At 44.0% G+C, this 20,830-nt stretch overlaps 1 protein-coding gene across 10 annotated transcripts in view; it reads right to left on the reverse strand.

The window, feature by feature from the left end:
* ssh1a (slingshot protein phosphatase 1a) overlaps positions 1-20,830 on the reverse strand; it is a 36,274-nt gene that overhangs the window by 9,692 nt on the left and 5,752 nt on the right. For 4 of the 10 annotated variants that reach the window (XM_081713404.1, XM_027009295.3, XM_081713432.1 and 1 more), the window contains exons 3-7: positions 7,217-7,317; positions 3,197-3,261; positions 2,716-2,837; positions 1,785-1,853; positions 1,432-1,497 (exon numbers count right to left, since the gene is read on the reverse strand). In XM_081713404.1, coding sequence (XP_081569530.1) covers positions 1,432-1,497; positions 1,785-1,853; positions 2,716-2,837; positions 3,197-3,261; positions 7,217-7,317 — 423 coding nt within the window. Of the gene's footprint in view, positions 1-1,431; positions 1,854-2,715; positions 2,838-3,196; positions 3,262-7,216; positions 7,318-10,544; positions 10,868-11,383; positions 12,433-20,830 lie in introns of those variants that run through there. The other 6 variants (XM_027009297.3, XM_027009299.3, XM_081713413.1 and 3 more) reach the window with 6 other exon arrangements.

Consider the following 20,830-nt stretch of genomic DNA (forward strand, 5'->3'; position numbering starts at 1 on the left):
CAAAGGCCAAAGGTGAAACGAGACCAATCCAACATCTGAGACTTATGCTTTTCACTTTCTGATAAACATACACTTGTTCTCATAAGTCTATTTTTGCATTTTGGCTAAAAATATGAACGGTATTGTGCCAAATGAATTTGAGGACCCTATAAAAATGTGTGAGCTTCTCTATTTGATTTTGACAGAGACAAGGATATCAAGTAATGATCCATAGCATTATTTACAAACCTTTGTAAATGTATAAGAAAATACTGAACGCTGACTACAAGACAACACTACTGCATTAAGACTTTGTGCATACAGACCAAGGTGTCCCTAAGGATCCTCTATCAACATAAATGTAAATGTCAAATGTCATAAATGAAAAAGAGGTACGCATCCTCACAAAGAGCAACAATTACATGTATCCACCAACAGGTGGCATCACCATGGCTGGCTTGGTCAAACTCAGCAAATCTCCCACAGGTTCTCAATGCCTCTGAACAATAATGTGCTCACACCATTCAAAACCCCAGAGGAGCTCCTGTTTATAAGCTCACAAATATAGTTCCACGAAGGATGCAGACACACCCAGCCATCGGAACAAGGCCTTCTGCATTAGTACAATAACCTGTGTGAAACCTCGTAAATTCCTCATCTACCAACATTGTTTGCCTTTTTACAGTCATGTCTGGCCACAGAGAGTGAGATACGGGGAAAGGGAGAGAGAGAGAGTAAGAGAGAGAGAAAGAAACATGAAACTGAAGCTTCTCAGAGTGAAACACCTCTCAATTCTTAATAAATAAAGCCGCATCCAATCAGCATACGTACACATAGACCTTTTACGTGAGGCTGTTGTATAAAGCAACTCAGAGGAAACAAGACTGATCTAGGATCAGTTTTCCATGCTAATGAAATCAAGGTCCTTCGGTGCATGCACAGGCACACTAGCTTGTATGAAAACAGTTTTTGTCTTTCATAAGAGGGTTGAAGGAGCTGAATGAACAAGCTGACCCTACGCAAGTGCTCTGATTATCAAGCTGAGATAAGGCTGAACATAAGCTGCCTTACATGGGCACTGGACGTCGACGGGGCTTCTGGGAGAAAAGGAGAGCCCTCTGGTGAACATACCGAGGTGAGTAGAAGGAGTGTTGTGTTCTCATGTTAGATGGCTTGTAAACACGTTCCGGAATCTTAAAGAGACTCTGTATTGTTCCACTCTAGTAGTCAATCTGGCAGCTCACCAGACACGAAGGTAGCCTCAAACTACCACAACCTGCACTGACAGGTTTAAAAACTGTATGTGGTATGTGTGCGTGTGTGCATGTGCAGACCTCTTATTAAGGCCTGTACGGAAACAGGTTTAAAGGTATTTACACAAGTGTGTGTGTGTGTGTGTGTGTGTGTGTGTGTGTGTGTGTGTGTATACACACATATGCACAGGTCTCTTACCACATGGCCTGCACTGAAACAGGTTTAAAGATGTGTGTGCGGCCTGCGGTGCTCACGCTGAAGCCCCTAAAGACAAAAACCGTAAGGTCACCCAAGGTCATCTCAAACCTAGCCATGCACTTAGAAAGGTTACAGTTAAAATGATGATTGCTGATATTATCAGCACTGTCAGGGATTTCACATTTAAATTTTCCTTGCATGTCACTGGCGATAATCAGCAAGTAAATGAAGTAAAAAATTATGTAAGAAATGTTTTCTTGATAATTCCTAAGTACTTACACTGAATATTTACACTGTGTGGTTGCGCATGCCCTTTTTGACCAATAGGGGGCAACACAGCAGAGCTCACTTACCCATCCCCGTCCAAATGGATCTTAGTGTCGCACCAAAGAGGCAGCACCATCCCTATAGAGCAGCAGTTACTGCAGAGAAAACACCACCTACTTATTTAACAGGTAAAACCAACAAGGACAGAAATTCTCATGCTGCAGGGAACCTCTGATATGTACTGCATGGACAAATAGCAACAGATAGCAACACAAATTTTGATATGGTGTGGGTTTTGTTACTATTTAGTGTTTTTCTTCTAGGCAGCCATAAACACAGAGCCATAACAATGTAGGATTTACTGCCTGATTTCTTCATGTTTACTGTAGCCAATCAGACTCATTCCACGGTGTTCCTACACCGTTTCAAATTGGCTAGACTCTAAGACCCGCCATTGATTTTAACTGAAGTGAATCAGGAGACATGTCCCTACTGGTGTGCTGTTGTAATGGTTCTCTTTCCATACAGATCGACTTTATAATTGCAACCATCCCGCCATACTGAGTAAGACAGTCTTCGTGCGTTGAACCGCACAGGCATATCAATGTACCATAACTGCAAAATTCCATGACTCACTGAGAAGTAAGCAATTGTAGTTGTGGCCCTGAGATCCCAACAGTTTGTTGGATAACTGTGAATTGACATGTTCACCTGATTTCAACTCAGACCATTCTCGATCTGTGATTACCTTTGAGGCAGTAGTCTGGATTTTTTTTTTATCTAAACTCTCAAAGTGCACAGATCTGTCTGACATTCCTACCATGGACAAATGTGCAAATAAGCAGAAAGCTCAAAAAAAATACCTCATTAAAGGGACAGCGTGACCAATAATTGTACCTGTTCATCCACCAATGAAGGTATAGCTAGTCAGGTCATGCTGTCTGAATCTCAGCATACTATGCATGTTAGCACTCGACCAAACACAGCTTCATTTTGAATAGCGAGGGGTGAGTTCACCTGTCTTTGTTACTGAAGTCCATCCCTAGAAGAATGGTCTCCTCTGTGTCCTGTCTGCCGCTGGTATAAACCACCACCATATACCGCACACGGTCTGACCAAGCACTCTCCAACCGCACAGCCTGACACACATACGCAGGCACGTGAAATTAATGGCCATAGACCAGTACCACTTAGAACCATATACAAAACATAATGCTCACATTTCTGGTCATGTGGTCCTCATAAGTACAGCACATACATGTACCACTACGACATTTTCTGTTCTTTTCTTTCTTTATCAACATCAAAAAACAGGTATGCATAATTCTTCGTGTCAACGCAAGTGTGCTTTGGCCATCATTTCTGATTCATTCTTCACCTCAGGTACCACAGAACACTCCACAATAACGTGTGTAGCCTGTTCCCACCTGGGAACAATAAACATGGAAAAGCAACAGAATGCGTTCAGGAATGTGCGTGCATGTGAATGTCTGCTCACCAGTTTGATTCTGTCCTCAGAGCGAAGAATGTTGATCATTACCTGCAAGTGCTGAGGTAAATCTCCTATTGAGATGGGGGGATAATCACAACATGAAAAAACATGTTACCTCTTAGCTCTCAGTAAAACAGAATTGCTCAATACCAACAACATTCTTCATATATTACATCAAAGCAAACATGGAGTGATGGCAATTATGAATTGAACAGGCTGAGGCATTCTTAGTTGAAGAATGGGGCAGCCTGTAGTCTGAGCGAGTAGAAATGGCACACGCCCATCTTACCCACAATTAGGGAAGTGGGTCAGTGGAAGGCCCACTCTTAACCCTCAGGATAATGAGGTCTGAAGGTACACCCAAAACGGAAGATTTGTCAGGTACCGGTCAAAACGCTAGATAATGAGGTCCCGCCCAAAACAGCAGACACGCCAAACTCAGATAGCATGCCCTAATCTAACAATGCTACTGTAGGACTACTGAAGGCTGCACAAATATACATTGTGATTATAATGCTTCATGTTTTCCAATAAATCAAAACAGACTGGAGAACACTTGATGTGACATTACTAGATGTGATGTGACGTGTGTTCTTTTTTTGCCTAAATGATTTGCCTAAATGTGTTCCATCATAAGAACACTGTGATGCTGTGATGTTATCCACAGAACACAATATTCCAGATCGGTCAGACTGCTCAGAACACACACAAAAAGGCTGCAGCGTCAATACTGCAAAGGATCATGCTAAAGATTTACAAACAATGCATCAGGCAGTCCTGTACTCCCACTCCCCCGCCCCCCCAAAAAAATTCTTAGCCTCACTGGGGATGTGAAAACAGGGCATTCCAAAAAAAAAAAAAGTCAGTTGTTTACAAAACAAATACAGTTTTTACATGCATTTATATGGGTTCTTTTCCTGACCAGCCCTGGCACTGTCCCAGAGTGCACAGCAACACTGCCCAGAGCTCATGAAGCAGACAGCCAGAAGACTGCAGCCAGACAGGCTTGTAAACCTAATGCACCACAGTCATTAATTAACAGTTTGGGCTCTGATCAGATGTTTTACACGCAGCCTCTGCTGATGTTTCTTCTTCCTTCTTTCTTTCTTGGCTGCGCTTCAGGTAAAGTGGAGCGATCATTGTTGTGAGCCACCCCACCCTCACGGTTGGCATGGTGATGATGTGTCTGGAAAAGGGGGTTGGAGGGTAACCAAGGCACATGTCTGAATAGAAGTTGTCTGAAAACAGGATTCAAGGAAGCAAAACAACCAACTCACCTATTCTGCCTAGTTTTGGGTTTCTGCGCACACTGGTCCGCATTTATCAAAGTAAGAATGCTCATCCTACAATTAGTTTTGGCATTTTCATGCCCCACTGAACATAATAATATAGACATGAACCTGATGCTAGACCAGCACTCTTGACCTGCTGGGTTTGGTAGCATCAGTGAACACTGAACTTTCTTTGCCCTTTCAAAGCAAACACTTATTTTGCTATTCCATGTGGCATTCATTTATTCCACCTGCAAAGGAGTTCTGAATCTTGGGCCCTTATCCTCTGGAGTAAGATCAGCACTGCCTGACCTTCACTGAAACTGTAACTGCCCTATGGCTAGCATCAAAAGGCACCTTCTTCTGGAAGCTGCTGAGAAGGCTGCGTCAGGCCCCGTGACGCACACTGCATCAAACAGCATAGTGTCACTGTTGCTATTTTAAATATCTAGGTCTCAGTGTTTAGGAGCCAAGGGGAATGACAACATATCTGAAAATCTTTTGGGGGGAGGGGAAAGGAGATGTAGAGGGAGCACATTCTGCAGGCCCGCTAAATGAGAGCATCTCGTGACGCTACTGGAAAATGAGGCAGGTTTGGGCTTTAAAATAGAATCGGGGCAAGGACGTAGGAGATTAGGGCCTGGAGTGAGAAGTGCACTCGAATACATTAAAAGCTGCATCAGCCAAAAAATGCTTCATGGGTTTATCATGGCAGAAACTGGTAGTGAGGTCATTTTAAATGATTCACCTTCTCTGAGCTCAATAGAAAGTTGCAGATGTCTAAGTGCATAATTTAAGTTGACACTCTATGGGTGTGAAGATTCTGAAAAATATTTAAGCAAACAAATAAAGTAGCAACAGTGGTGGTATGACTTCTATTTCCAGATGAAGGAAATTTAATCATTGGGGTCTCAAACCGGTGGGAACGCAGGTCCGTTCTTAAAAGGATTGCTAGTTCACAAGAACCAGTACCATTTCCAGCATGACTACCAGCACTTTACTGGATGGAAAAGTAGCACTTTACTGGATGGAAAAGTAGCTTTCCCAAACCTTTTTGGGAAAGCACAAGGGAATATGTGCTCCAGTGAGTCCATATTTATTGTACTTATCACTGTACTGTCTGCTCACCAATTTAGCTTTCTTTTCTTTTCTGCACAAGGTTACTCTATTGGCACCAGGACCATCTGATGTTTTCTGCTTTAAAAATGCATCCGTCTTCTTTCAAGTGTGAAGCAATGACACTTACATTCATTAATAACGCAGCTAAAAAAAAATATATATAAAAAAAAAAAAAAAAAAAAAAAAAAATCAAGCTAAAAAAAATCACTGCAACAACTATTTCAATTCCTACCATGCAGATTACAGCGGCTGTATTATCTGTTAGCATAGCATTATCTTGGCATTTTTTTCACTTCACGTCAGCTTGAAGTTGGCAGTTAGCTATAGCCATTTTTGGTAATACCAGCTATGACGGAGTTACCTAACTAATTTTCTTCATCTGAAACTAAACACACAACAGACATGATACCATAACAGAAACAGCAAAGAAAGAAGTTAGGTCACCCGCCATGTTTGTTTAGATCTAAGGTCACTTTAGTCTGAGACAAAACCCACGATGTAGCAGGTCACAAGAAACTCCATGGAGGTTTTCAGAATCGGAACCATTGGTCAGGCCTATTGTGCGGGAGCGTAATCTGAAAGTGTGCGGTGTTTCATTCAGGGCAGATTGTGGAGTGTGGAGTCCACGACGAAAAAACTGTCAATCAATCGGCACTGCTAGCCATGCGAGGACTGAAGGATTACATTTAAGCAAAAGCCCACAGACCGTGTGCTTCGGGCCTTACTCACAGAACTGTAGGCCACCCAAGGCTAACTGCATGGACTTAGTTTAAGGTTGAAAATGTCACCCGGGATCTCTACACTTCTTTAACATTTCACACCTCTGGACTGCCGAGAGATGCAGAACAGCATAGCGTGTGAGCAAAGGCAGGTTGCTGGTTTTTGGAGGCAGCAAAACTTTGTGGAAGACCAAAGGAAATTACAGAAATAAAGACATCTTACAGTATGTCTACAACCAGTGTTCTGTATTGGGTCCTGAATCTTCTCAAATTAAATAGCAGTTTGGGCAAAGAGGAGAAAGGATAAGAATTTAATGCCTGCAATGTGTATATTCACATTAATAGCCAGTGTGTAGAACATGCTAAAGAGGTAAAATGAAAGTTCCTTGAGATTGCATAAACTACAGAGCCTCCTGGGCCTCACCCATGCTCAAAGCTCCAACGCACTAAACCACAAATCCGACTAATCCACACTAACGTTCACCGACGTATAGGTTTTTCTAGGACACGTACTAGAAAGTATGTGTTAGTACACGGTGCAGGGCCAGAGTGTGTCTGCTGCTATCAGGACTACCTTGGAATGTGCCACGCACATGTGCAGTAACAGCACTGGCTGAAGGTTAGCAGTAGAAGTTAGGGTTTAAAGCACTGCAGCAAAGGAAAATAAGGGATGCAGCAGAAAATGTAAATAAAACATGGAAAAAAGAGATAATGCAAACAGAGCATGTAGATAGATAGATAGATAGATAGATAGATAGATAGATAGATAGATAGATAGATATGGAGGAGGGAAAAAATTGAGACAGACATACAAACAGAAGAACACAAATAGGCTTAGCATGTTTGTGTGTGTGTGTGTGTGTGTGTGTGTGTGTGTGTGTGTGTGTGTGTGTGTGTGAGGGTGTCTTGCAACTCACCTGCATTTTTGTGGTGGGTATGAGGTCTCTGGCCCTGTGTAGTACTGCCTTGCTGCAGGAATAAGGCCGCCCCTTTCACCATAAAGAAACTCTCGCTCAGACTGCAAAAAGAGAGCAAGACAGGGTGGACAACACAGTTAAAGCAAGGATAAATAATTAGTCAATTCACTAATTTGTTGCAACAAAAAGTTTTGGATCCACGCCATAATAATTTTATCATAAGATCAGCTATGTGAGGAGCCAACATCCTCTTTGGGGACAGACCTGAGAAAAAAATACCCTACAGCCCTTGCAACACACCACAGAATGGGCAAAAAGTCCCAGCAAGCTTGCAAAAAGGACCAACCCACTGATCAAAACTCGAGACAATCTAGCACTGTGACTCAGTGGTTTTCAAGCATGTTGACCTGAGTTTAATTAACAGAGGTTTGGGAGAGATCACACGCGTAGACAGCTTGCTCTACAGCCCGTCCCATGAGACGGGTGAATCAGAATGTGCTTGTGACACCTCTGCTGGGTTTGATTCTTCAGGTGGGACAGCGCTTAATCTCCTGTGACACTTGACACTTGATACTCTAGCAAACATCAATGGTGAGCCGCTTCAGGGACGAGACTTCTTAGTCGTCGTCGCGTGTCTAACCAGGTCGCATTCCCACATTCGTAGAACGTTCTGGAGCGCCTGCACCCTGTGCCAGGTGAGACGTGAGAACATACGAAGGTAGCACCTTCAGTAGGTGATGGTGAATGCTCTCCTCCTCTTTGTCCAACTATGTTTACAAGGCTTATAAAAGACATATACTGATCACAGGTCAGTTTGCTATATGGCTCCCAATGTGTTTCCTCCATCTGAGTGTCGATCTTTTGCTCATTAGGGCTTTGGATGAGAAGGATGTTGGGGAGACCTGTGAGGAAAGGGTTAAAAATGCCCCAGCGCATGTGCGAGGCCCCTTTACAAAATATGCCAAGTCTGTGAGAATGCTATGGCAACAGAGAGGGAGGTAGAGCAGATAAGTGAGCTAAAATATTCTGAGGTCGCATTTTGATTCCCTCTCACCCAGCTGTGGTCATGACCCCATGCTGACTCACCCTACTCAATTCTGGAGCCATTGTCTTGCCCTGACTGGACTTCCTGTGTCTCTGCGTCCCGAGGAACGCTGGCCACAGCAGCTAGCAAATGACGAGTGATGCAACGACAGAAGCGGCTTTGTTTCAAGTCCCAGACCCCCACCATCCTTCACCTCCCTCCTTTCCCATTCTTCTTCTCTTTATCTACATCTCACTCCTTCACGATAACTCTCCCGTGCTCTTTCTCCCTGCTCTCCATCCCTCTCCCATCCCTCCTTCTCTCTCTTTCACTCTCGCCCCCCCTTTCTGTCTCCATCCTTCCCTCTTGTCCCCTCTCTCTCTTGTTCCAAAGACAAAGTCTGAGCTCTGTGACGGATGCGGGGGTTGTCAGCGGACTACAAGGCCTTTTGTGTCACTCCTCTTTTCTTGTGTCACTCCTCTTTTCGTCTGTTTCTCCTATCCCTCCTTTCCCTCTCGCTAGCATGCTCTCTTTCTCTCTCTCTCGCTCTCCATCCACCCTTCCAGTAATCAACTTTAGGCCTAAGGGTAAAAGTGTCTGACAGTGATGCCCCCATCTAAGGGGAAAAACAGAAGACTGACGAAGGTGCCAAGAAACCACAATAGTGGGGTGGAGAGAACAAGACAGACAGAGACACACTGTGACAGAGGGAGACAGAGAGAGACCGATAAGCTGAACTGACTGCACTCATCCCGAGATGTATAATTATGCTAACAATTTTGCAGCAAGCCTGCCAAAACCATCAATGTTTAATGCTGTATTTTGTTTAGTAACAGAGAGCAGTGTAAATCCACATACTACACATTTTAATGATAATGTTCTTGGCAATTGAGGTCTCCACTATTGATACACAAAAACTGTCTGGCCAGGTGCTGCAACTAGTACTATGACTAAAACCAGGATATCGTACAGACAGATATTTTGCCTCCAGGCAAGTGTCGTGTCTCATTCGTGTTTCATTAGTGTTTTCAGGAAGCCTCCTTTTAGAACTTCCTGACACAGAAAAGCCATTCCCATAACTGTTCAGGTTTTTTTTTTGGTATGCACCAAATCATGTGTTTGTGACTATGGCTTTAGCACATAGCTAATCATTTGGGGTAAAGGCCTCGATCTTCTCTCCACTGGTGTAGGAGACAAGAAAGGTGTTTTTTCTAACTTTAGCCTAAAGAGTCTGAGAACACATGGTGTTTAAAACTCTCCAGAGTTGACAGAGAACATAAAGAATGGGAATATTCAGCATTCAGTTAGTGCAAAAAGGAGCCCAGTGGGCAGAAACAGCCATAGCAGAATTTCTCATGACAGCAGTGTTGTGTCTCATATAAATCTCGCATACCAGAGTAATAAATCAAGGCTTGGGACTGTCACTGCGGAACACGGTCGACTTTGCTTAACACGCGCCAAAGCCAGCAGCCATAGGGATCCTGTTATCACACACCCCACGAACTACAGCCAGCTAAAAATACACTCCCCCATCGCACCAAACAAGTGGCTTGTGCGTGCGTGCGCTCCAGCACAGTCCTCCCAGAACGGTGCCAGCAAGTTTACACGCTAATTAGAGATGCAACTCCTTGTCAGTCAGCCCAAGTGTCAAGACGGATGACCTCTGATGCTACAAATTCGAAAGGAATGCCGGAGCGATGCTCGCAGCCTTCGCGCACGTCAGCGCCTCACCTGCGGCCATTCCCCAGCCTTCAGCGACAGCTCAATGCGACGTCAACCGAAGAAAAAACCTTGCCAGGCATGATACTACATGAGTATGGTTTCCTGGCTTACCAGACCAGCATCAGGTTCCTTGTGTGAAGAATACAAATAGAGGAGACATGTCTGTAGTTACTAATATATTACAACGTCTCACTCGCTTTTACACCGAGGAACGTGGAGACCACACCACACAAACTAGTGAGTGGACCAGAACCACACAAAACCTCCTTTCAACTTTTATCACAATCCCAATATAAAATGGCATCAGTCTGAACTCTAATTGGCTTGTGTTTTAATCAGTCTTTCTCATTGGTCAACAGTTTTTGTGTTACACAAGGACTCCAAAAAGGAAAAGGAAACCTGGAGCTACAGGCCACAGACCACCACTGTTGCACATGCGCCCGTGTCTGTCATAGGCTTTTAGAGTACCCAGTCATTCTGAAGCCAGCCAGCTAGACAGTCAGACAGACAGCAACCATCAGCCCTTCCTGGAACACCATTGCGTGCACTGCTACATTTAAAGAAATGCAGACAAAATCTTACATCCCAACAACAGAAGCCTTCTGATGTGGTCAACGATCAGTCTTCATTCACAATGGGCCAGGGATCAACAGAGGCTCCACACAAAGCAGGACCTGCAGGAATGCTCCCCTGGGAGAGATTTCAAAAGTGTGTTTGGTGTTTCTAAATGTGCATTTTGAATGAACTCCTAGAATACAGTTTAGTTACTGAACCATGCTTTTACAATGTTTAATGCACAGTGTGGTTCGCAATGCCCAACCTTTTCATAGGGCTGTAACAATATATTGAATGGAAACAATTTGTATTATTGCTGTTCAATGAAAAGAAACCAGTCACTAATATGCAATTTGAATTTTTTGATTACTTAACGACAGGTAAGAAAAAAACCTGCAGAATTTTTTTTTTCATTGTTTACAAGTACATTAGTTACTATAATTAGTTAGTATCATTAGTTACTACCAAATCATCAGCTCAATACATGTATATGCATGCATATATATATATATATATATATATATATATATATATATATATATATATATATATATATATATATATATATATATATATGCCTTCCAAGTATTCCTACATTCAAACGCCTCAGTGTTATATTCTTGTCCTGCCTCAGTTTAAATCATATTTAATCCAAGAAAGCTTCATTGGCCTCAATGCAGTGATCACATCATTTCCAAAGCTACAGTAAAGTTTGGGAAAGACAAAAGTAGTTCGGAGAAAAGTAAATCAAACAGAAACTCCTCTCCTCTGCTCTCCTCTCCTGCCCTCTCCTCTCCACTCCTTTCCTCTGCTCTCCTCTGCTCTCCTCTCCTCTCCTCGCCTCTCCTCCCGAGCGGTACACTCACATGCGGTAGATCTCACTCTGAGTGAGCGCGGCATTCTCCACGAAGTACGGCAGCATGGTGAGCAACGGCGCGCGGACGCCAGTCCGAAGCCAGGTGCATCCTGCCAGGCCACGAGGCACGTTGCCTCGCCGCTGATCTTCGCCACCACCCACCGGCCCAAGGCACCCAACGGGGACCTGCGAGGAAGGGGTGGGGGGGCCAACCAGAGCACGCGCAGCTGTTCGTGTCCGGGGGATGAGCACCTGCTGGGACCGGGACACGTCGTCTCACTCGTGCCTCGCTCACGCTGCCCTCAGTGCTCTCTCGATCCGTGAGTAGCAGCAGGAGGATAAACTGGCTCGCCTCCCAGCAGCCCTACCAACCTGTGGAGGCTCCGCCCAGGAGCCTGAGGCAGGCCGTGTGTGTTTGCGCGTGTGTTTTGCTAATCTTCTCTTCAAACAAACACACACACACACACAATCACAACGTAGACACTGATCTTGCCCTTCCACAGGGGCAAAAAACCCCCCCCAAAAAACGTAATCCGACAAGGTTTTCTGTACGAGTAAGGTGTCCATATGCAGAAACATCTTGCTTTTATTCTAACACACGCAGACAAGCAGCGAAGCAGGAGGGGAGAGAGAGAAGGAGAGATAGAGGGAGAGTGAGTGGGGGAGAGAGAGAGGGAAAGAGAGAAGAAAGCAGCTTCTTTGCCCTCAGCCCTCTGACGCAGCTCGTTTCCCTTTACTGACAAAAGCAGAAAAATGCAGAAAAAGAGGAAACAGCTCCGATCTTCTTAGCGCTGGCAATTATGATACGTCACGCTTGCTAGCCAGCCCAGCTGACAACGAGCTACGGGTGGCCGGTATCTCTCTCATAGATTTCCTAAATTTCATTAATGATCTGAAGGGGAGGATTCTTCCCATTCTTTCTCCTCCCTTAACTCTGCAAGGTTTCTCCTCCTGTCCTGGTTTTACGCAGACAGAACGCTGCAGCGCGACAGAAACATCCATAGAGACGCTCTGTCCGGAAAACTGACTTTAGTCGGGATCTGCCTGCCAGCACGAGGAGTCAGCCAGAGAGAAGGGACAGAAAGCATGTCCCTCCACCTCTATCTCTCTCGCTCTCTCTCTCACTCACACACACACAGACACAGACACACACACACACACACACACACACACAGGTTAAGGAAGATAGATAAGGAGGAGGCTCTATCTGAAAGCTGATAACACTGTACTGAAGGAAAGCAGAAACAAAAGGGGAAAAATGTTTAAAGAGAGCAGAAAGAAAGCAAAGAAATAACAATAAAAAAGGCAAAGAAATCTATCACAACTACGTCCGACCTCCCAAAAACACCCGCTGAGGTCGGTTATTTTTGTCCATAATACTATGCAAACAGAATGAAACTGAGGGGCAAGTTAAACTTTTCTGAGATCAGATCACTCTGTCAATGAGACTGTTCTTTAATCCAGGTCAGCCACTCCCAGCTGAGCAGTCGTAAAGTCCCTGTCATTGTTGACATAGTGAACTTCATCAAACCCCAAAGACGTAAATGTCAGTGAAACAGGAACATGCGGCCTTTTTACGGGAAGCTGAGGAGAAAGCCAGCCCTCTGATCTGCCCCGCACTGCTAATGGCACTCACGCGAAGCAGCCGCCCTTCAGCCCACGTTTCACAGAGTGGCTCCACTCGAACACCACCCTCCTTGCGCTGTTTACACGCAAATGAATGAGTAGCCTGGGACATTCACAGAGGGGTGGCACTCTCTGTGTTTAAAAACCTCCAGGCTGTAACGAATCCCCAGTGCCCGGTGGGAGTTCCTTCCTATCCGCGATCCACTGGAATTGGAGACCAAGCCAAACTTCACACAGAATTATTATTTGCAGGACGGCGTTTCCAGACCCATCCGGCAAGACCAGGCGCTCCCTCTGTGTAACTGGCTGGTTATAAAGTCACCAAAGGCTGGGCTTGTTGCTCTAGGGGTCACCACGGGCTGACTTAGAAAACGCCACTGTGTAGTTTGGCACCTTCTCTACTCCAAAAGATCACAAACATAAAAACACAGGGAAAAAACAACTTTGTTGAATGTCTTTTAACTTAATTCTACATTTTAAACTTTTCTCTTTTAATCCAAGTTTTGCTCGATTTACATACACTGATATATTAAATAAGGCTTCCGGTTATTAAGATAATTATAGACTGCAGCACTACAGCCATGAAGGATGAAGCAGACCAGCCAGAGTGATTCAAAAACAACTCTGGGAACTGCGCCTTGGACAAATGCTCCATGAAGAAGATATGTGTGTGTGTGTGTGTGTGTTTATGTGTGTGTATGTGCCTATACATGTGTGTGTTTTCACTCGGGTATAAATATACATGGTTGTGTATCCAGATTAGCCTGAGATGGCTGACCTGCTGGAACGCCGATTCAAAGAACATGCGGGACACCTCTGGGTTGGGCCATGTGACTCAGCCTTACCAAGGTGCCTTTATCCAATGGCAACACTTGGGGCAGAGGGATCTGACAACAGGCATTCTGGACTGAGCTGACACCTCTACACTGGCTGAGCTCTGTGCACAGGTGTGTAAGAGTCTGAGATAGATGTGTTGGTTAGACAAAGACACACACAGGACAGTGCTAAAACACAACAGTAGACCTTTATCCCTCTACAGCACACACAGGCTGAGGGTTCTTGCAGCCACAACAAAGAAAGCTTCCTCTGTTCTAAAGTCTCGCAACAGTCCCTTTCGATCACTGACTTGTGATGGGATGAAAGGCGAAAGACAGGCGGCGTGCTAGCTGCTCTGCCCAGTCAGGAGCTTTCCTGAACGTGACGAATCAAAATCGAAGAGCTTTCTGATTCCCAGGGGGCTTACCTCACTCTTTACCCACCCACCAATCTGCCAATCGGAATAAATTTTTATAGTTCCTCTTTTATAATTCCATTTGCATACCAGTTCAAGGACTAGGGTCAGCCCACCATGAATCCCACAGTGCAAACTGACTCACAAGGTGAAGCGTTCTGAGCTGTCATTCAGTATATGACTGATGACAGAAGATGTTTTGGCATGAAGCATGTTTACTCTGTCCTCTGGTCAGAAGGAGGAGCTCAGCACATCGTAGTCTTATGCCCTAGGGTATGTCTTAGTTTATGTTTATGTCATTACTGGGACCTATCCCTATGGCTTTTCATATTTGGCCTTACACTGGCAATATGCTTGGTCTATAGGTCACATTTTGGGCATATGCACTTCTATAATAGTAACATAACTTGGAGGCAGAAATAGCCTAGAAGCAGACAATAGCCTTAGCTTGCCTACACTAATTACATATTTTAAAAGAGAAGCTTTCTATTAGCTGACTGGAAGTGCTGAGTCATGCCCATAACAACCTGCCAGTTTTCCACTATAAGTAAACCATATTATTTGAGCTGTGGAACCATGTTAGTGCATACAGAAAAGCTAAGCTTAACAGTTTAATCATTTGCTGAACACAGATTGAGTTCCACATAATTATGCAACTTACTGCACTCTTGTGCAGTGCCTACAGTTCTCTCACACACACACACACACACACACATACACACATACACACACATACACACACATACACACACATACACACACACAAACAGCAGCAGCATGAGGGTGCACCCAAACAAAAACACAGATATCTATGCTTGGCTGCCCCTGCAGAAATAAAATCCCTTGCTGACTCAAAGCTGTAGTGATGTCCTCACAGAGAAACTCAACAGGCTTCTTTGGGTCCACACTTTCACATCTGATTTTTGGAGAATAAAGTACCATTGTAACCCAAGACACTCTATCAGCTGACAAAAGCCAAGAGATAGCGGTGTTCTAGAAGACCGGTTGGTATGACCATGCGAGCCTAACTGGCATGTAGGGGCTGTCCATATGGGTCCTGTTAGCATTTCAGATAAACAATTCCTTTACCATTAGACTTGAGGTTTGGCTGAAGCATTAAATAAGGCTGGGTGGTATAAGCCTAGGATAGTGTTGAGAGGATATACAGCATGCAGCAGTAAAAGCTACAGATGTTTAGATGCATTATAACTTGTATTAAAACAAAAAAATTAAATATATAATTGCCACAGTTTAATGCCCTAGTCAAAATAGAGTAAATCCATAAAATTACACTATATGGCTAAATGTATGTGGACACCTGACCATCACACCTATATGAGCTTGTTGAACATCTCATTCCAAAACTATGGGTATTAATATAGAGTTGCCTCTCCCTGCCTATGTGTCAGCTATAACAGCCTCTTATGGGGTGATTTCTACAAGACTTTGGACTGTGACGGTGGTTATTTTTTGCTGTTTAGTCAAAAGAAGCATTTTTGAGGTGTGACACTGATTTTGGACGAGAAGGTCTGGCTCAGGAGCGACACAGTGGCACAGTGGTTAGCGCTACGGTGAACCAGGCTTGGTTCCCAGCACAGCTGCTACCTATGTGGAGCTTGCATATTCTCTCTTTGTCTGTGTGTGTTTCCTCTGTGTATTCTGGTTTCCTCAATGTTTGGTTGACTGGCATCTCTAAATTGGCCTAGTGTGTGTGTGTGTGTGTGTGTGTGTGTGTGTGTGTGTGTGTGTGTGCCCTCTAATGTACTGGCACCCTGTCCAGTGTTGCTTCCTGCCTTGTGCCCTGTGACGTCATGATAGGCCCCAGCCCTGTGAACCTAAACTGGATTACATGGTTTAGAAGATAAAAATAATGAGGTCTGGTTCAGAACTGACATTGTTGTGCTCAGAGCCACAGTTAGGCTGGAACAACAAATGGCCTTCCCCAAACTGCTGCCACAAAAGTTGGAAGAATAGAATTGTCTATGTTTTTGGATGCTGTAGCATTAACATAACTATTTAGTGGAATTAAATGGCCTAGCCCAAACTCTGAAAAACGGACCATTATCCATCCTGCATTAAACTTTACTATTCACTATGTTCTGGTAGGTGTCGCTCTCCTGATGTCCACCAAACCCAGATTTGTCCATCAGCCTGCCAGATAGTGAAGCATGACTCGTCACTCCAAAGAATGTTTCCACTTCTCCAGAGTGCTCCACCCAACACCTGGCACTGTACGCAGTGATTTCATTCAGCCATGATTTCATTCATTTCATGGAGCCCCTGGTGTAGAATCTTTCTGCTGATTTGCCTGCAGAGGCAGTCTGGAACTCTGTAGCAAGTGACACAACAGAGGCCAGGCGCTTTTTACACAGTACGTGCTTCAGCACTTAGCAGGCTGAAGCATCCATGTCATAATAACAGCACCTACGTTTGACCAGGGCAGATGCAGCAGGACAGAAACTGCACAACTGTCTTCTGGCAAGCGTAGCATCCTATGACAGTGGCACATTTAAAGTCCCAGAGGTCTCCAGTACACCCTGTTCTGCTGCCAGTGCTTGTCCATAAAGATTATATGTGATTGATATTATCCATCTGTTGGCATTTGGTGTGGCTGAAACTCAACCAAATAACTGCAAAGAATGTTCACATACACGTTTTGCCATAAAATGTATTCATTTTGTAGACACTGAAATGGAAATCAGAACTTTGCAGCTGATATGATAAAAAAAAGATCCTTGCTCACCAATTCCATTCCTGTATAACACATTTCTGGTCATTTTTTTTTTTTGGTATACTACAAACCTATATGTATATGCCTGTTTCAAACACACCATAAACATGACTTGCTAGCTGCAGCAATCCCTTACTGGGTTTTAATGTTTTGAGAGAAACATTAGCAGCACTAAAGATGTTTATGCAAAAACTGCTTTTCCCCTCCCGCACATTTCATGCTGGCCTGTGCTGCCACCCTGACTGCCCTCTTTCCCCATATGCTTGTCAAACTCTGCCTGTTTCTATCTCTCCCTCTCAGCACCTGATAACTCTTACTGCGCCGGAACGCTGAGAGAATGGGAGAGAGCAACTATTGGAGGCAGTCAGGAGAGCCTTTCTCTGTAATACTGATCTGAGATCAGTTTCCCATTATGATGTAGGTAGTATTTAGGGATGCTTGGAGGGGGGCGGGTGTTGATCCTTGCACATTCACATGGGACATGTAGCCCTAGTGTCCTCACAAAGCAAAGCTTGGCAGTCAGTCGCTGTTCGGTTACGATCAGAAACAGGCTGTGCTGTACGTGGAGAATCTGGACAATTCGGAACAGTGGCAATCGGGAGTGAATGTTATTGGAACATGGCAGTGACAAGAAAGGTGTCCGTGCTAAAGCAAGAGGCCTACATACAAAAAAAACAGCGTGCATGCAAACATCGGTAAAAGACACCGCTATTAATTTAAAACTCCTGAGGTGGTAATAAAGCCATGTTGCTGATTTGACTAGTTTTGGCCATTTCCCATTAGGAGAGCTGATCTCAGATTCCATGACTGCGAGTTGCAATCTGGGTCATGGCATGTACGCTGCTATGCCTTATCAGAAGCAGCTCTCGGCACGAAATGCAGTTTTCTACATGCGTGGCCTAAAAGAAACTATGAAACAATCTGCACCATCTGGTGCAGTAATCTCTCATTTTTCCACGTGTCATTTCTGGATGCTATCAAGCAGGTCAGAGTTATGCAAGCATGATGGAATTTGTGAGGCTTCAAACTTTTTTTCTTTTTTTTTTTACACTGTGCCCCCCCCCCCCTGCATAACTTGGGAGTTTTTCCTTAGGGGATCGATGAGATCAACAGTAAGGCAGGTTCAAGCCAGTCACAACCATCTGCCCTTCTGAACGTGCTCGTGCGGAAACATCAAACACAGAGAATTCAACAACATTTAGTAACATGTCAAGACCCAATGGATAAACAGCGCCAAAGTGGAATAGTCAATTTGCAGGGCCAGAGAAGATATGATCTTAAAGGGTTTTGCACATTAGCAGAGGCAGTCTAATCACAGTCTTATCCCGTCATCCATCACAAGGAGTCGCTAACTCACTGCAACTCGATGCAGTTAAGACGAAGATCAGCCAGATGCTTAGGCCTGGAGCAGTTGGATAATTGAACAGCATGCTGGACTCGACCATACTAGAAAGCACAGAAATTCATCTGCAGGCTGAAACTTCTTAGACCTTCAGATTTCCTTCAGGCCTCAGTTTCTGTCCACCATTCGGATTACTGGGGCAGTACAAAAGTATCACTTTTAAATCATTATCACAATGTCGGCCTTTCTGCAAGAATGATATTGCAGAAGGCTGCAATAGCATGATCCCTCTACTCTATCACAACATTTTGTAATGATCGCCATGACCGTTCAATCCAATCTCAGCCCATCCAGACGGACATCACATGGATTCTCTGTTGAAAGAATTGCTTTCACATGATCTAACATACATACTTTTGCTTTTGATATTCAAAAACCTACACTTACTAAAAAGTCTCAGCCAGTGCTCCTAGACCTGGGCTCCCCTGCAGACGTGTCAACCAATGAGCCCTCAACATGTCCACACACACAATAAGAGTCATAACATAGCTCGATATTCAGTTATATGGGGCCATGCGGTTATGAAGGATGCTAAGGATGCATAGGAGAAGTAGGCAGGGCTGGCGTTCTGCCAAGACTCGGCAACCCAGCGGTCTTTGACCTCTTTTCCTGCATCCTGTTTTTGAAGAAATCGGAAAATCTGCATTTCTGAGTTACGGCAGCGGCGAGGAAGGGAGAAAGTAAAAGGAAGAATGAAAGAAAAAAAAGAAAGAGGGAATGTAGTGTTCTGAGAGGACAATTGTTACTAACAGCTAATGTCCAAAATAACACATGAAGTGTCATGGACAGGAAGATAAACCTCTTCTGCTTACAGTGGGCCATAATTATTCATGTTAAACGTTTCTCACCTGGCCACCGCTAATCAGCCCGGCCGTATAATTTCTAACAGAAAAAGTGTGACAGAGCAAAAGTGAGCTTTGAATGGGTTTGGCCCAAGCACTTTTGAAATGTTGCTTTGGAAACTTGGGCAGCTACAGTTGGCGAAAAAAGGCTGACATAGTATACCTTTAAATCAGAAACCAAAACATAATAAACAGAATTCAAAAATTCATGCATTTTCCCGCATTAGCGAGCTGGGCTTAAGGTTGATACCATTTCATTACAATAATAGCCTGGCATTGGTCAGTGGACAAGCGTGCGATTCATGAATAGGGATTGTTGTGTTTTTAACGCAGCCAGCTTTAATAGCTGCCTGGGGGTTCCCAGTCATTCGCTGTACAGTGTTTTGTCAGTGGTCACCGGCAGCTCAACAGTGACTTCCTGAGTGCTGTGACCTCCACAGCTGCAGTGACTGACCCTTTGGCATCTGCTACAGACTTCCACTTCCTTTGACCTACAGTGCTATGCCACACATAAACCAGCAGGGCGGCACTGTCCATAAACCTAGCAGCACAACTACTGATAGTGTTACTCTCTCTGCCGAAGACTAATACATTACAGTAATTATAGGAAACTGAGCCCTGATTTCTGATTGGATAATATGGTTAAAATAAACAAAAACACCAAAATCATATTTGAAGTTATTTTCACAGTTCATATCACAATATTTAGTGCCATTTTTAACCCCATTTTCTTGTATTTGTTATTTAGCTTAAAAGACTATTTAGCAAAGAAGAGGAGATAAAACACAGTAAAAAAGAAGTAACAACTGAAGTAACCACATAAACCAATACAGTTAACATCCAATCAGATAACTGTCACTATGCAGTGATGATGGAACAGGGTGAAACCTGTCACCTTTTTTAATGAAACATGTCTTTGCTCAATGTTCTAGAAGTCTTGATGACACCTGTGTATCATGCAGTTACGTATAAGACCTTTAATATTTCAAGGCATACATATATCACTTTCCCAGGAGGAGGGGGGGGGGGGGGAGTATACTCAGTGAACACTCAGTGAATGTCAGTATCACTCTCCCACAGGGGGGTATATATTCAGTGAGCACTCAATGAATGTCAGTGCAGTGATCAATACTGCATACCATTTTTGACTACCCTAAACTTTCAAAACCACATTATAAAAGCAGGTTTAAAATATAATAAAATTCACTTAGTGCTGCTGACCCACATTCGGCGCCTGACGAGGCTTTTTTGGGGCTACTACCCATCCCGTTCTCTGGGGACACGAGGCCTAGTATGAGACGCTGTTGGTGACATGTTCTCCTCTATTACGTCATCGTTCTCCTGTGTCCCAGCTCTCTCGTGTCCTCGGCAGTTCCGATATCTTACAGCACTCTGATCTTTCATATTCCAATCAAAAGCACAGTCCTCATTCAAAACAGTTATAATTACACATATCCCATTTCTAACTGAAGTGATAAAAACAGGATTTAGGTGTTTTTATCATTTTACCCAGGACCAATAAAGTTTTATCTATCAATTAGTCTACCCGTCTTATATGGCACACAAAATAGCAATAAAACCAAAGATACACAACAGCAATATAAAGGAGCTCAGCCCGGGCCTAC

The sequence above is a fragment of the Electrophorus electricus genome, chromosome 1, assembly GCF_041902795.1.
Source record: "Electrophorus electricus isolate QZ-2024a chromosome 1, ASM4190279v1, whole genome shotgun sequence".
Taxonomy (NCBI): Eukaryota; Metazoa; Chordata; class Actinopteri; order Gymnotiformes; family Gymnotidae; genus Electrophorus; species Electrophorus electricus.